Raw genomic sequence first — 17500 nt, forward strand, 5'->3', positions numbered from 1 at the left:
TCGTTTGGTCCGCACATTTTACCGGCGATGCTAATAAGGCAGACATGCTATGGGCCACTTCATTAGGTACACCCACGCTATGGCCGAATAGCGTCAATAGCTATTCGCTCAATAGCTTCAATTTCTTCTTCAATTTCGTTTTCACTATCTGCCTCCATACTCCGACCATCTGTTTCAATACATGCGTAATCTGTTGAATCGCTTAAGCCGCGGAAATCCGAGTCTGAATCCGAGCTAATGTCGCTATATCTTGCTGTGGTAACCGCCATGTTGTTTGTATTGGCAGCACTGTGTGACGTCACAGGGAAATGGATAGTGGTTTTGAAGATAGCGAAAATAAGGCACTTTAAAGCTTTATTTAGGGATATTCCGGGACCGGTAAAATTTTGAAAAAAACTTCGAAAAATACAACAAGCCACTGGGAACTGATTTTTATCTTTTTTAACCCTTTTGAAATTGTGATAATGTTCCCCTTTAACAATTGCCCCATAGTGTACGGAAGGCACACATTAAAGATAAACAGCATGGAAACTAGAATTTTACACGGAGCTGCAAAAATAGGAGAAACTGAATTATCGGAAAAATCCGACTAATTTGACTGTAAAAAGTGACATGACGTTAGACAAGGCAGCACAAATCTTCAATGATTCCTTTGAAAACTATTAAAAAAATAACAACTATCATGTGCTGTCATGTGTGTCGGTTGAAATCTAAATCAATCTAAAAAGTTACTCGATATTTAAGCATTTTTGTTTTTTGGGAATACATTCTCTCACTCAAGTATTTGTCATGATCCGTGGTTCGGATCATGTTTTTGTTATGTTCTGTTGGTTTTGGACCTGTCAGGCTGGCCCCTGACAGTTTGTTTGTGTTCTAGTTTTTTCCCGTGTGTGTAGTATTTCCTGTCAGCGCTCTTATTTTGTTGGTTTCCTGTCCTTCTCCCTGAGCTGCGGCTGATTGGCACCTGGCCACACCTGGTGTCAATCAGCCCGCTCCTATTTTGACCTGCTTTTGCCCTCCAATCAGTGCTGGATTATTGTCATATATTATTGCTCCTTTTGTGTCTTTGCAGCGTAGAGGTAAGCTATATTTGTTAGATGTTTGTAGCTTACTGTTTTTTGTTCCCTGCTTCCGGTTTGTTTTCATATTACAAGTACGACTTCTGTTTTCCTGTTCGCTACCCGCTAGCTTCCATGCCAGGCCCCTTTTTGTTTTTGCTCGCTTCCATGCTAAGTTCCTTTTGTTTTCTAGCTCCCATGCTAGCTCTCTTAGTTGTTTATCCGCCTCGTCCACGCTTTTTGTTGTACCCCTTTTGTTTGTTCTTGTTTTAGTATTTATATTAAATCATGTTTTCTCGTTCAATGCCCGCCTCCTTCTCTGCATCTTGGGGTTCGTCACCGACTAACTCTGACAGGACTCCCTTAGTTCCTGTTGTGTGTACTCCTCGGTTTATTTTGGTGAAACAAGGGGATTAATTGGGTTCACCTGCCTCTGGTTAGTGGTCCCACGCTCAGCTGCTGTCAACCACTAATCAGAGAGCTATTTATTCACCTTGCTTGCCAAGCCCAGTCTGGCGTCATTGTTTAGTTCATGCCTTGTCTAAGTAAGATTTATTTGTTTCATGCCACAGTTTCGTGAGTATGCCTTGTCCATAGTCTATGCTAAGTGTTAGCTTCAGCTTCGAGTGCGATCAGGCACGTTGTTTGTTTTTTGTACTCCTTTGATTTCTTGAGGAATAAATCATGTTCCTACCCCCACGTCTTGTCCGGAGTGATTCGTCTGCATTTCGGGAGAACGAACCCCGCAGTAAGCTGCGAAAATCCCGCCGTGACAGTATTTTGATGACTACTTTTTACTTTTACTTGAGTCATATCTAAAGTAACGGTACTCTAGCTTGAGTGCAGTTTTTGGGTACTATACCCAGCTCTGAAAGAAAACATATTTAGTAGCTTAAAATGGTCCAAATGAACCACGCATGCCTCGATTAGTTGAGGAGATCTGGTTTGGTGGCTGCAGGATTAGATCTCTGCTTTTTGTAGATGATGTGGTCCTGATGGCTTCATCTGGCCAGGATCTTCAGCTCTCACTGGATCGGTTCGCGGCCCAGCGTGAAGCGACTGGGATATTAAACTAAACTTCCAGTTTCCAGTGAAGGTTGGACTCCGCCAAGGCTGCCCTTTGTCATCGATTCTGTTCAGAACTTTTATGGGCAGAGTCAGGGCGTTGAGGGGATCCGGTTTGGTAACCGCAGGATTAGGTCTCCTGCAGATGATGTGGTCCTGATGGCTTCATCTGGCCAGGATCTTCAGCTCTCACTGGATCGGTTCGCGGCCGAGAATGAAGCTACCTCCAAGTCCGAATCCATGGTTCTTGCCCGGAAAAGGGCGGAGTACCATTATCGGGTTGGGGAGGAGACCCTGCCCCAAGTGGAGGAGTTCAAGTACCTCGGAGTCTTGTTCACGAGTGAGGGAAGATTGGTTGGTGAGATCGACAGGCGGATCGGTGCGGCGTTTTCAGTAATGCGGACGTTGTACCGATCCGTTGTGAGGAAGAAGGAGCTGAGCCGGAAGGCAAAGCTCTCAATTTACCGGCTGATCTACGTTCCCATCCTCACCTATGGTCATGAGCTTTGGGTCATGACCGAAAGGATAAGATCACGGGTACAAGCGGCCCAAATGAGTTTCCAGGTCTCTCCCTTAGAGATAGGGTGAGCAGCTCTGCCATCCGGGAGGAACTCAAACTAAAGCCGCTGCTCCTTCACATGGAGAGGAGCCAGATGAGGTGGTTCGGGCATCTGGTCAGGATGCCACCCGAACGCCTCCCTAGGGAGGTGTTTCGGGCAAATCCGACCGGTAGGAGGCCACGGGGAAGACCGAGGACATGTTGGGAAGACTATGTCTCCCGGCTGGCCTGGGAACGCCTCGGGATCCCCCGGGAAGAGCTGGACGAAGTGGCTGAGGAGAGGCAAGTCCGGGCTTTCCTGCTTGGGCTGCTGCCCCCGTTACCCGACCTCGGATAAGCGGAGGAAGATGGATGGATGGATGCCTCGGTTATCTTCTCAGTAGGTACTATGATTGCAAAGTTAGAATGGTCAGTGTTTAGCAGTGGTGGATATGCTACTATCCACCGGAAATGAGTCAACACACAGCCAAAATTGTCTAACTAGCTGACAACACAAGTGAGTAGCAGGACAAATGCATCATGGTCTGGGGTTGCGTGAGGGCTGCCAATGGTTACACGCACATTCATAGCTGAGGCATGGCTGTCAGCTGCACACAGGCATAAACTAATGAATGAATGAACTGCAGCAATTAGGAGTTCCACACAGGATGTTGATGCAGCATTAAAGTGTCCTGCTGTTATTAGTCAAACAAACCAAGCGTCTCCTCTACTTCCTCCTCCTCCTCCTCCTCCAGGCCTCGGGGCTTCTAGAAGGCTCACAGCGGGCAGCGGTGTCGACTTTTCAGCTGCTTTACTTTCAGATAGATACTTTAATTGTGCCCGCAGGGAAATCGGTCTGCAGCGTGATCACGAAGCAATTTATCCTGGTATCACAATACAGTACACCGAGTGACAGCAACACACTCACACACACACACATAAAGTGATATGTATAGAAATATTTTACATTTATATATTTCATTAGCAAGAGTCGGTTGGTTGTGTATTGGACTTTTGGGAATGTTTTGCACCCGACCGTGAAGGCTTATAACAACAATTAGAATTTACAACTGATAAAAGCTGATCAATTCAATGGTGCAAAGCAGCAAAGCAAAACAAGCCCTAACAAGCGTGAATTAAAAGAAAAACAACCAATTAAGGAGCCGGCGGTACTACATGGCGGACATGATCGTGGCCTGGGCATGACCTTAATAAAGGCCGACTGAAAGCCACAAGTGTATGTAAACTTTTGATCGCGACTGTACAAAGACCTGTTTTTTTTATTTTATTTTATTTTTACTTTCAATGCTTAAATACATATAGATCAACTTAAAATCCATCCTTTGATACAAAGTTAATGTTTTTGTTATGTTTTATGCCCTTTTTGCCAAAAAAAAAACCCTGTTTTATGGCAAAAACACAAAACATGGACTATTTCCCACCAAAATGTTAAATTTTGAATTTTTGATTATGGCTTTAAAGACCTGCGATGAGGTGGCGACTTGTCCAGGGTGCACCCTGCCTTCCGCCCGATTGTAGGTGAGATAGGCGCCAGACCCCGAAAGGGAATAAGCGGTAGAAAATGGATGGATGGATGGGCTTTAAAGACGTATTGAAAGCCACTACTAGCGACCACGCAGTCTGATAGTTTATATATCAATGATGAAATATTAACATTGCAACACATGCCAATACGGCCTTTTTAGTTTACTAAAGTACAATTTTAAAATTTGCGCGAAGTATCCTGTTGAAAGCGTCGCGGTATGATGACTCGTGCGCGTGACGTCACGGATTGTAGCGGACATTTTGTTCCAGCACCGTTCCCAGCTATAAGTCGTCCGCTTTAATCGCATAATTACACAGTATTCTGGACATCTGTGTTGCTTAATCTTTTGCAATTTGTTCAATTAATAATGGAGACGTCAAAGAAGAAAGATGTAGGTAGGAAGCGGTGTATTGCGGCAGCCTTTAGCCACATAAACACAGCCGATGTTTCCTTGTTTGCGCTCTACTCTTACCGTAGACATGAGCGGAGTATGTGCTGCGGACTCTCTTGCCTCTTTCCACCGGCCGCCAACGACCGTTGAATGCTTACACCGTGGAGGAGGAGAAAAAAAATAAAAATCTCAGCCCGGCTGCCTTGCCTCGCCGAGAAACGCGGCTTCCCACGGAGACACTGGCGGTCACCACACCCCTCTGACTTTCAGGTACGACCATATAATCTCACTAAAACACTAGTAACACAATATGCAGATAAGGGATTTTCCAGAATGATCTGAATAAATGTGTCTAATAACATCTGAATCGCTCCCACTGCCCTCGTCTTTTTTTTTCTTTTTCTAGTCCTTCACTCTTACTTTCCTTATCCACAAATCTTTTATCCTCGCTCAAATTAGAGGGGAAATCGTCGCTTTCTCGTCACGGCCCAACCGGCTGCCTTCGCCTCGTCGAGAAACGTGGCTTCCCTCTGAGACACTGGTCACCACACCTGTGGCCACATCCCTCCGACTTTCAAGTTGTACAGGTACGACCATATAATCTCACTAAAACTATGGATTGAACTTTCACAGTATCATGTTAGACCCGCTTGACATCCATTGCTTTCAGTCCCCTAGAGGGCGGGGGGTTGCCCACGTCTGAGGTCCTCTCCAAGGTTTCTCATCGTCAGCATTGTCACTGGCGTCCCACTGGATGTGAATTCTCCCTGCCCACTGGGTGTGAGTTTTCCTTGCCCTTTTGTGGGTTCTTCCGAGGATGTTGTAGTCGTAATGGTTTGTACAGTCCTTTGAGACATTTGTGATTTAGGGCTACATAAATAAACATTGATTGATAAAACACTAGTAACACAATACGCAGATAAGGGAATTTCCAGAATTATCGTAGTAAATGTGTCTAATAACATCTGAATCGCTCTGCCATCTAGTTTTTTTGTTTTTTTTTCCTAGGCCTTCACTCTCACTTTCCTCATCCACGAATCTTTCATCCTCACTCAATTTAATGGGAAAATCGTCGCTTTTTTCCGGTTTGAATCGCTCTCGCTGCTGGTGGCCATGATTGTAAACAATGTTCAGATGTGAGGAGCTCCACAACCCGTGACGCCACGCGCACATCGTCTGCTACTTCCGGTACAGGCAAGGCTTTTTTATTAGCGACCAAAAGTTGCGAACTTTATCATCGATGTTCTCTACTAAATCCTTTCAGCAAAAATATGGCAATATGGCGAAATGATCAAGTATGACACATAGAATGGACCTGCTATCCCCGTTTAAATAAGAACATCTCATTTCAGTAGGCCTTTAAAGTGCATCCGGCAGTGGAGGCTCCTCTATGGGGTCTAGGAGGGCACTAGGAGGTTAACCCCTTTACTACTGTTACCTCAGCCAGGGATACGGTGAAGACCTCAACGGTGGAGCAGGTGGAAGACGGTAGATTTAAGAACTACCACAACGGCTGGGATTGTGTAAAAGGCTGCAGCAGAAAAGGGTCCCCAGTCGTCTTGGACTCCATCCCAATGGACCCTGACCCGATTCTGCCCCACGTAAAACTAAGTCATGCACAGGAATCCTACACCCCTACCAGGAGGATCGTCATACTCGTTCAAGTAACCGCCACATTATTTTTTAAATATATATATTGATTTTTGTAGTTCATAAAATTATTGGAAACAATCGTGAAACCTGCGTGTAATGTATATGTGCTGCAATCAGGGTTTTAAGGTCACGGTTTCATTTCCGAGCAGTATAGCTCGGTTGGAATGCATCCAAGAGGAATATGTGTGGATTTCATTAAAACAGTTAGCTCCAATTTTTTGACACTTCTTCCACTCCCGTCCTTGCACGCTACACCGCTACAACAAAGATGGCGGGGAGAAGACGCTGTCGAAGGGGAGCCAAGTAAATAAGACCGCCCACAAAACGGAGCATCCTGTCAGAAAGCGGCACACTTTCTGACCAAAGAACCACCATTACATGATATGTAGACCAGTGTTTTTCAACCACTGTGCCGCGGCACACTAGTGTGGCAGGAGATACAGTCTGGTGTGCCGTGGGAGATTATCTAGTTTCACCTATTTGGGGCTAAAAATATTTTTCGCAAACCAGTAATTATAGTCCGATAATTATGCGCGGTTGTTGAGTGTCGGTGCTGTCTAGAGCTCGGCAGAGTAACAGTGTAATACTCTTCCATACATACTTGCCAACCTTGAGACCTCCGATTTCGGGAGGTGGGAAGTTGGGTGTGGGGGGCGTGGTCGGGGGTGGGGCGGAGGCGTGTTTGGGGGCGTGGTTAAGAGGGGAGGAGTATAATTCACCAACTTGAGTATTTAATATATATTTCATTTATATAAATATAAAAATATATATATGTATGAAATACTCAACTTTTAGTGAATACTAGCTATATATATTTATTTTATTATATACATGAATAAAATAAATAATTGAATTTCAGACGGCACCTATCAAAAACACAGTAATAAAAACACAGTTGTTCTACTAACTGTACTGTGCTTGCTGGTTACTAAAAAAACAACAACGAACAACACTTACCTTTCACTATTTGAGTAACTTTTGTTCTGCCATTTGCGTACTGGCGAGAGTCATTTGCCGTCAGGTGCACAACACCACGTCAATCGTTGGCCAATCAAAAAGCAACCCCATAACGCTATATCCAACATTCACCAGGAGATGGCAACACAACATAGAATCACTCTATTACAGACGGCGTCGACATGGCTGTAACTTCCTCGTTCTTCTGCTTCGTCTCCTTGTGTGTGCAGTTTTTTATTAAAATCCGTAGACGTTGTAACGTGATTGGGCAGGCAAGGGGTTTATATAACAGGAAAGCGGACGTGAAAACAGGCTGTCCCCACTCATGCCACGCCCCCTCCAGCTCCAGCTGAATTTCGGGAGAACATTTCTTCCAGGACGTTTTCGGGAGAGGCACTGAATTTCGGGAGTCTCCCGGAAAATCAGGGAGGGTTGGCAAGTATGCTTCCATATCAGTAGGTGGCAGCCGGTAGCTAATTGCTTTGTAGATTTCAGAAACAGCGGGAGGCAGCGTGCAGGTAAAAAGGTGTCTAATTCTTAAACCAAAAATAAACAAAAGGTGAGTGCCCCTAAGAAAAGGCATTGAAGCTTAAAGAAGGCTGTGTAGAACGAAACTAGAACTGAACTGGCTACAAAGTAAACAAAAACAGAATGCTGGACGACAGCAAAGACTTACTGTGGAGCAAAGACGGCGTCCACAATGTACATCCGAACATGACATGACAATCAACAATGTCTCCACAAAGAAAGATAGAAACAACTGAAATATTCTTAATTGCTGAAACAAAATAGATGCGGGGAATATTGCTGAAAGGAAGACATGAAACTGACAGGAAAATACCAAAAAAAGAGAAGAGAGCTAAAATACTACACACAGGAAAACAGCAAAAAAGTCCAAATAAGTCAGGGTGTGATGACAGTACACCAACTTTGAGACAAGAGCTATAGTCATGCATGCTTGGTTATGGTTTAAAGGCCATTCATCTATTCATTTTCTACTGCTTGTCCCTTTCGGAAGTCATATCCAACAATTGCGACAACGATTTTTTACTGTTAACTGAGTTTGTTTTTTTAATGATTTCTGCTGGTGGTGTGCCTCTGGATTTTTTCAACGCAAAAACTGTGCCGTCGCTCAAAAAAGGTTGAAAAACACTGATGAAGACCACAAGGAAGTGTTTCACCATCCATCCATCCATCACCTTCCGCTTATCCGAGGTCGGGTCGCGGGGGCAGCAGCCTAAGCAGGGAAGCCCAGACTTCCCTATCTCCAGCCACTTCGTCTAGCTCTTCCCGGGGGATCCCGAGGCGTTCCCAGGCCAGCCGGGAGACATAGTCTTCCCAACGTGTCCTGGGTCTTCCCCGTGGCCTCCTACCAGCTGGACGTGCCCTAAACACATCCCTAGGGAGGCGTTCGGGTGGCATCCTGACCAGATGCCCGAACCACCTCATCTGGCTCCTCTCGATGTGAAGGAGCAGCGGCTTTACTTTGAGGTCATCCCGGATGGCAGAGCTTCTCACCCTATCTCTAAGGGAGAGACCCAAACTCATTTGGGCCGCTTGTACCCGTGATCTTATCCTTTCGGTCATGACCCAAAGCTCATGACCATAGGTGAGGATGGGAACGTAGATCGACCGGTAAATTGAGAGCTTTGCCTTCCGGCTCAGTTCCTTCTTCACCACAACGGATTGATACAACGTCCGCATTACTGAAGACGCCGCACCGATCCGCCTGTCGATCTCACGATCCACTCTTCCCTCACTCGTGAACAAGACTCCTAGGTACTTGAACTCCTCCACTTGGGGCAGGGTCTCCTCCCCAACCCGGAGATGGCACTCCACCTTTTTCCGGGCGAGAACCATGGACTTGGACTTGGAGGTGCTGATTCTCATTCCGGTCGCTTCACACTCGGCTGCGAACCGATCCAGTGAGAGCTGAAGATCCCGGCCAGATGAAGCCATCAGGACCACATCATCTGCAAAAAGCAGAGACCTAATCCTGCGGCCACCAAACCGGAACCCCCCAACGCCTTGACTGCGCCTAGAAATTCTGTCCATAAAAGTTATGAACAGAATGGGTGACAAAGGACAGCCTTGGCGGAGTCCAACCCTCACTGGAAACGTGTCCGACTTACTGCCGGCAATGCGGACCAAGTTCTGACACTGATCGTACAGGGAGTGGACCGCCACAATCAGACAGTCCGATACCCCATACTCTCTGAGCACTCCCCACAGGACTTCCCGAGGGACACGGTCGAATGCCTTCTCCAAGTCCACAAAGCACATGTAGACTGGTTGGGCTAACTCCCATGCGCCCTCAAGAACCCTGCCGAGAGTATAGAGCTGGTCCACAGTTCCACGACCAGGACGAAAACCACACTGTTCCTCCTGAATCCGAGGTTCGACTATCCGGCGTAGCCTCCTCTCCAGTACACCTGAATAAACCTTACCGGGAAGGCTGAGGAGTGTGATCCCACGATCGTTGGAACACGTCCTCCGGTCCCCCTTCTTAAAGAGAGGGACCACCACCCCAGTCTGCCAATCCAGAGGTACCGCCCCCGATGTCCACGCGATGCTGCAGAGTCTTGTCAACCAAGACACACCCACAGCATCCAGAGCCTTAAGGAACTCCGGGCGGATTTCATCCACCCCTGGGGCCTTGCCACCGAGGAGCTTTTTAACTACCTCAGCGACCTCAGCCCCAGAAATAGGAGAGTCCACTACAGATTCCCCAGGCACCGCTTCCTCAAAGAAAGACGTGTTGGTGGGATTGAGGAGGTCTTCGAAGTATTCCCTCCACCGATCCACAACATCCGCAGTCGAGGTCAGCAGAACACCATCCGCACCATACACGGTGTTGATAGTGCACTGCTTCCCCTTCCTGAGGCGCCGTATGGTGGTCCAGAATCGCTTCGAAGCCGTCCGGAAGTCGTTTTCCATGGCTTCCCCGAACTCTTCTCATGTCCGAGTTTTTGCCTCCGCGACCGCTGAAGCTGCACACCGCTTGGCCCGTCGGTTTCACATTTAGCAAAAAAGTGTTTCACATTTAGCAAAAAAAAAAATTATACTATGACTTCTTTAGTGCACCTTATAATCTGGCGCGCCTTATACCGTATTTCTTCGCACTCCTGCGCTTATCAAAGGCATGCGGTAAAAGTAAGCATGCGCCAATTATTTTAAAACCTCTTCTCACTCCGGCACTTACCAAAGGCATGCAGTAAAAATTTGAGTGTGATGTAAGCTTGGACCTTAAATCCTACTGAATAGCTCTTAATTTTCTTCCCTTTATGCGATTTAAAATTACTGGTATTGAAATCAGCCTCCTCCATTTTGAAAATGATGACAGTGGAAGTGTCACCCGTAAAAGAGGGTATAAAAAGTAGGTGGACATTCTGCAATTAACACATTTGTCTCGTCTTACCCGCCTCGGTGTCCTCGGTTAGATCTACGTTGAGGTTTCCAATGAGCTGCTCCAACATAGAATATTTGTATGTTTTAAGTCTGGAAGAGAAAAACTCCCCAATGATTATTTGGTAGAAAGTTTGAAACTTTCAGGTTTGCAGCTTTCAGAACGCACCTGGCAGCCAGGAGATGCTCGCGAAAACGCGTTTCTTCGGCAACTCTCATGTCGAGAAATTCCTCGCCAAACGTGCCCTGCCGGCGAAGAAGACGAAATCGATGCGGTGGAAAGACTGGGAAATGTCACGTACGCACCTCTGCTGTGCTCTGCTTGAAAGACACGTTGAAAAGCTGCAAGCTCAGAGCTGACATCGCCTCATGAAGCGCTCGCGTGAAGCTCTGGGCTGGGATCCCTGGATTAAAAACTTACAACAAACCCCGTTTCCATATGAGTTGGGAAATTGTGTTAAATGTAAATATAAACAGAATACAATTTGCAAATCCTTTTCAAACCATATTCAGTTGAATGCACTACAAAGACAACATATTTGATGTTCAATCTCATAAACTTTATTTTTTTTTTGCAAATAATACTTCATTTAGAATTTAATGGCTGCAACACGTGCCAAAGTAGTTGGGAAAGGGCATGTTCACCACTGTGTTACATCACCTTTTCATTTAACAACACTCAATAAACGTTTGGGAACTGAGGAAACTAATTGTTGAAGCTTTGAAAGTGGAATTCTTCACCATTCTTGTTTTATGTAGAGCTTCAGTCCTTCAACAGTCCAGGGTCTCCGCTGTCGTATTTTACGCTTCATAATGCGCCGCACATTTTCCATGGGAGACAGGTCTGGACTGCAGGCGGGCCAGGAAAGTACCCGCACTCTTTTTTTTATACAAAACCACGCTGTTGTAACACGTGCTGAATGGGGCTTGGCATTGTCTTGCTGAAATAAGCAGGGGCGTCCATAAAAAAGACGGTGCTTCAATGGCACCATATCAATCAATCAATCAATGTTTACCTATATAGCCCTAAATCACTAGTGTCTCAAAGGGCTGCACAAACCACAACACAAACCACTACGACATCCTCGGTAGGCCCACATAAGGGCAAGGAAAACTCACACCCAGTGGGACGTCGGGGACCTTGGAGAGGACGAAAGCAATGGATGTCGAGCGGGTCTAACATGATACTGTGAAAGTTCAATCCATAATGGATCCAACACAGTCGTAAGAGTCCAGTCCACAGCGGAGCCAGCAGGAAACAATCCCAAGCGGAGGCGGATCAGCATATGTTGTCCCAAAACCTGTATGTACCTTTCAGCATTAATGGTTCCTTCACAGATGTGTAAGTTACCCATGCCTTGGGCACTAATACACCCCCATACCATCACAGATGCCGGCTTTTGAACTTTGCGTCGATAACAGTCTGGATGGTTCACTTCCCCTTTGGTCCGGATGACACAATGTCAAATATTTCCAAAAACAATTTGAAATGTGGACTCGACAGACTACGGAACACTTTTCCACTTTGCATCAGTCCATCTTAGATGATCATGGGCCCAGAGAAGCCGGCGGCGTTTCTGGATGTTGTTGATAAATGGCTTTCGCTTTGCATAGTAGAGCTTTAACTTGCACTTACAGATGTAGCGACCAACAGTATTTAGTGACAGTGGTTTTCTCAAGTGTTCCTGAGCCCATGTGGTGATATCCTTTAGAGATTGATGTCGGTTTTTGATACAGTGCCGTCTGAGGGATCGAAGGTCACGGTCATTCAATGTTGGTTTCCGGCCATGCCGCTTACGTGGAGTGATTTCTCCAGATTCTCTGAACCTTTTGATGATATTATGGAGCGTGGATGTTGAAATCCCAAAATTTCTTGCAATTGCACTTTGAGAAACTTTGTTCTTAAACTGTTTGACTATTTGCTCACACAGTTGTGGACAAAGGGGTGTACCTCGCCCCATCCTGTGAAAGACTGAGCATTTTTTGGGAAGCTGTATTTATACCCAATCATGGCACCCACCTGTTCCCAATTAGCCTGCACACCTATGGGATGTTCCACATAAGTGTTTGATGAGCATTTTTCAACTTTATCAGTATTTATTGCCACCTTTCCCAACTTCTTTGTCACGTGTTGCTGGCATCAATTTCTAAAAAGAAACGTTTATCAGTTTGAACATCAAATATGTTGTCTTTGTAGCATATTCAACTGAATATGGGTTGAAATTATTTGCAAATCATTGTATTCCGTTTATATTTACATCCAACACAATTTCCCAACTCACATGGAAACGGGGTTTGTAGGTCGCCAGATCAGTTGTCAAGACTCACCTGACGATGCTATGAAGGCCATGGATTGAAGGATGGTGGCGATAAAATGCCCCGCGTGTTCCAGCTTGGCCTCCGACAGGAAAAGGACTTGACGTCCGGCGTCAAAATAAAAGTCTCCCGAACACTGGCTCAGCAGACTGTTGTCGCAGCGCCAAAACGGGAGGGACTTGGCCGGCATGAGCAGCACGGAGGGGAAGATGGCGGAGCATTCCGCCAGCAGCTCCATCACCCGGCGGCCGAACAGAAAAACGGCGGAGTGCCTGGGCGAGAGGCTGTCGAGGGCGCTTGGAATAAGCCGTACTTCAAGCTCCTCCTGGGCTGGATCACAAATCCCTGTGAGAAGAAGGGGAATCGTTTTTCTTAAGACGTCGTTTAGGGGATTTACTCCTTTTATTTGTGTGTGTTTGTGTACCGTCGGGGAGAGGTTGGGCTGGAGGATCTGGAGGGAAATTCTGCAAGGATTGCTGGATGTCTTGCAGGGTCTTGTAGAGCGGGGTTAGGCAGACTAACGTGGATAAGTCCACATCGCTGAGACAAAGACCCGTGCTGTGCAAACGGCCTCAAAAGAGAGCGACACAGAAAATAAAACATCACTGAACATTAAACTGTTGGGAAAGTGAACAAATTCCAGCACCGTGCAGTATTGAACAACACTGTTTCTTCTGTTAAAAGTTGTAAACTCTTGTTGTTGAAGTGTGTTGTGCTTATTGTTAGTTATTTTATTAAAGGCCTAATGAAATGAGGTTTTCTTATTCAAACGGGGATAGCAGGTCCATTCTATGTGTCATACTTCATCATTCCGCGATATTGCCATATTTTTGCTGAAAGGATTTAGTAGAGAACATCGATGATAAAGTTTGCAACTTTTGGTCGATAATAAAAAAGCCTTGCCTGTACCGGAAGTAGCAGACGATGTGCGCGTGACGTCACGGGTTGTGGAGCTCCTCACATCTGAACATTGTTTACAATCATGGCCACCAGCAGCCAGAGCGATTCAGACCAAGAAAGCGACGATCTCCCCATTCATTTGAGTGAGGATGAGAGATTTGTGGATGATGAAAGTGAGAGTGAATCCATCCATCCATTTCCTACCGCTTATTCCCTTTGGGGTCGCTGGTGCCTATCTCAGCTACAATCGGGCGGAAGGCGGGGTACACCCTGGACAAGTCGCCACCTCATCGCAGGGCAAACACAGATAGACAGACAACATTCACACTCACATTCACACACTAGGGACCATTTAGTGTTGCCAATCAACCTATCCCCAGGTGCATGTCTTTGGAAGTGGGAGGAAGCCGGAGTACCCGGAGGGAACCCACGCATTCACGGGGAGAACATGCAAACTCCACACAGAAAGATCCCGAGCCCGGGATTGAACCCAGGACTACTCAGGACCTTCGTATTGTGAGGCAGACGCACTAATCCCTCTGTCACCGTGAAGCCGTGAGAGTGAAGGACTAGGAAAAAAAGAAAAAAAAAAGACGAGGGCAATGGGAGCGATTCAGATGTTATTAGACACATTTACTAGGATAATTCTGGAAAATCCCTTGTCTGCTTATTGTGTTACTAGTGTTTAAGTGAGATTATATGGTCGTACCTAAACAACCTGAAAGTCGGAGGGGTGTGGCTACCAGCAGTGTCTTTGAGGGATGCCACGTTTCTCGACAAGATTTTTTTTTTTCCTTCCTCCACGGTGTAAGCATCCGACGGTCGGGGGTGGGCGGTGGGAGCGCGCAAGAGAGTCCGCAGCTGCAGGAGGAACGACGCAAGCTCTCCGCTCATGTCTACGGTAAGAGCCGACTTATTACCACCATTTTCTCACCGAAACCTGTCCGTTGACATGTGGTAGGGAACCATGTTCGCTTGACCGCTCTGTTTCATAGTAAAGCTTCACTGTCATCTTTCGGGAATGTAAACAAGGAAACATCGGCTGTGTTTGTGTTGCTAAAGGCGGCCACAATACACCGCTTCCCACCTACATCTTTCTTCTTTGACGTCTCCATTATTCATTGAACAAATTGCAAAAGATTCAGCAACACAGATGTCCAGAATACTGTGGAATTATGCGATGAAAGCAGACGACTTATAGCTGTGAACGGTGCTGGAACAAAATGTCCGCTACAATGCGTGACGTCACGTGTACGCATCAACATTACGCAACGTTTTAGCATGATACTTCCGCGCAAAATTTAAAATTGCAATTTAGTAAACTAAAACGGCCGTATTGGCATGTGTTGCAATGTTAATATTTCATCATTGATATATAAACTATCAGACTGCGTGGTCGCTAGTAGTGGCTTTCAGTAGGCATTTAACTTGCACTTACAGATGTAGAGACCAACTGTAGTTACTGACAGTGGTTTTAATGAGGTGTTCCTGAGCCCATGTGGTGATATCCTTTATACACTGATGTCGGTTTTTGATATTACGGATCAAAGGTCCGTAATATCATCACTTACGTGCAGTGATTTCTCCAGATTTTCTGAATCTTTTGAGGATTTTACGACCGTAGATGGTAAAATCCCTAAATTCCTTGCAATAGCTCGTTGGGAAATGTTGTTCTAAAACTGTTTGACAATTTGCTTAGAAATTGGTGTACCTCGCCCCATCCTTGTTTGTGAATTACTTAGCATTTCCTGGAAGCTGCTTTTATACCCAATCATGGCACCCACCTGTTCCCAATTAGCCTGCACACCTGTGGGATGTTCCACATAAGTGTTTGATGAGCATTCCTCAACTTTATCAGTATTTATTTCCACTTTTCCCAACTTCTTTGTCCCGTGTTGCTGGCATCAAATTCTAAAGTTAATGATTATTTAAAAAAAAAAAAATGTTTATGAGTTTGAACATCAAATATGTTGTCTTTGTAGCATATTCAACTGAATATGGGTTGAAAAGGATTTGCAAATAATTGTATTCTGTTTATATTTACATCTAACACAATTTCCCAACTCGTATGGAAACGGGGTTTGTAAGACATTTATACGGCTTTTAAATTTTTGCGGTTCCAGACAGATTTTTTTTTTTGTATTTTTGGTCCAATATGGCTCTTTCAACGTTTTGGGTTGCCGACTCCTGGTTTAACTTGCAACTATAAAAACATTTTTCTGACATTTTCAGTCACTTTCCAAATGTTACAACCTATGAATTGTTTTAATTTTGAGGCTCCCTTGAAGTGAATGTTCTACTAACTATCGTTTCAATCTGTATTGGTGTTGTTGGTCTGGACCCCAGGATGCAGAGGCAGCAGGTGAAGTGAAAGGAAATAAAAGAACATTTTCATTGGGGACATAGGTAAATAAAGACAAAGAAATGCAGCAGGGGAGTGCACAAGAAGCAAACAGGTGTAGGAAGCACAGAATGTAAAACAAGACAAATGATCCCGCCCATTCCCCAGGACAGGTCTGGCATAAGAAGCTGTCTGATTGGCAACCAGGGATTGATGCATACTGATTGCCAATTAGGGACAGGTGATGGCCATTTTACCATTTTGGGGACGGAGCCAGAACTCTGACTAAAGAAGTGGTGGCAAATGGAGAAATGAGGTGAAAACAAAAAATAAGAGTGCAAAACAAAAGACAAGAAACTAATAATAACTTTAACATGAGGTCATGACATACCGTATTTCCTTGAATTGCCGCCGGGTGTATAGTATGCGCCTGCCTAGAATTACTGCCCGGTCAAACTCGTTTCGCAAAATAATTAGCGCATGCTTAGCATTACTTCCGGCTCAGGATTAACACCGGGTCAAATTCCTTTCGCAAAATATAATTTTTATTAGCATATGCCTAGAATTTCCACCGGGTCAAACTCGTCACGTCACCAGTTACACTTCGCCTGTCATCATTTTCAAAATGGAGGAGGCTGATTTCAATCATTTGAAATCGCATAAAGGCAAGAAGATTAAGAACTATTCAGTAGGATTTAAGGTCCAAGCTATTGAATATGCTAAAAAGAACAGTAAGCAGCTATGTTTTATTAATATGCCGTAGCTGCGTGTGTCAAATATGAGTCATTAAATGACTCCCGCCTCCTGGTGGTAGAGGGCGCTAGTGATCCTTCTTGCGACTACTCGGCAGCCAGAGTGAGCAGCGATCATTTATTTTTTCCTCTCGCTTGCACTTTTAACAAGGAGGATTAAAAATTGAAAATAAAACAGTTTTCTAAACTGGACTTTCAATCGAAGCAGGGAGGTAATAAAGGAAGATCTCCATCGAGACAGAGAGACTTTTAAAACTGAAGAAAGATAAGGAAGACTTCTATAAACAAGTTATCGATGCTTTTGATCAGAAGGAGCTTCGCATGGACTTCATTTATAAGTAAAGGTAAGACTATAATGACCATTTTTTATTAAATGTGCTTTTCATGATGGTATCCTTACATCACACTCAAATTTATAGGCGCAGGCCTAAATTTACCGCATGCCTTTGGTAAACGCTGGAGTGAGAAGAGGTTTTAAAATAATTAGCGACCCGGCGGCAATTCAAGGAAATATGGTATGTTACATTTTACACAAAATCCCAATGAGAAAAGGCTTACTCTCTAACCAATGAACCATC

General features: G+C 45.1%; 1 protein-coding gene across 1 annotated transcript in view; it reads right to left on the reverse strand.

The window, feature by feature from the left end:
• si:ch211-286b4.4 (zonadhesin) overlaps window positions 1–17500 on the reverse strand; it is a 185733-nt gene that overhangs the window by 10545 nt on the left and 157688 nt on the right. The window contains exons 56-60 of the mRNA XM_061878358.1: window positions 13354–13500; window positions 12942–13274; window positions 10920–11029; window positions 10783–10859; window positions 10627–10706 (exon numbers count right to left, since the gene is read on the reverse strand). Coding sequence (XP_061734342.1) covers window positions 10627–10706; window positions 10783–10859; window positions 10920–11029; window positions 12942–13274; window positions 13354–13500 — 747 coding nt within the window. The remainder of the gene's footprint in view (window positions 1–10626; window positions 10707–10782; window positions 10860–10919; window positions 11030–12941; window positions 13275–13353; window positions 13501–17500) is intronic.

The sequence above is a fragment of the Nerophis ophidion genome, linkage group LG18, assembly GCF_033978795.1.
Source record: "Nerophis ophidion isolate RoL-2023_Sa linkage group LG18, RoL_Noph_v1.0, whole genome shotgun sequence".
Taxonomy (NCBI): domain Eukaryota; kingdom Metazoa; phylum Chordata; class Actinopteri; order Syngnathiformes; family Syngnathidae; genus Nerophis; species Nerophis ophidion.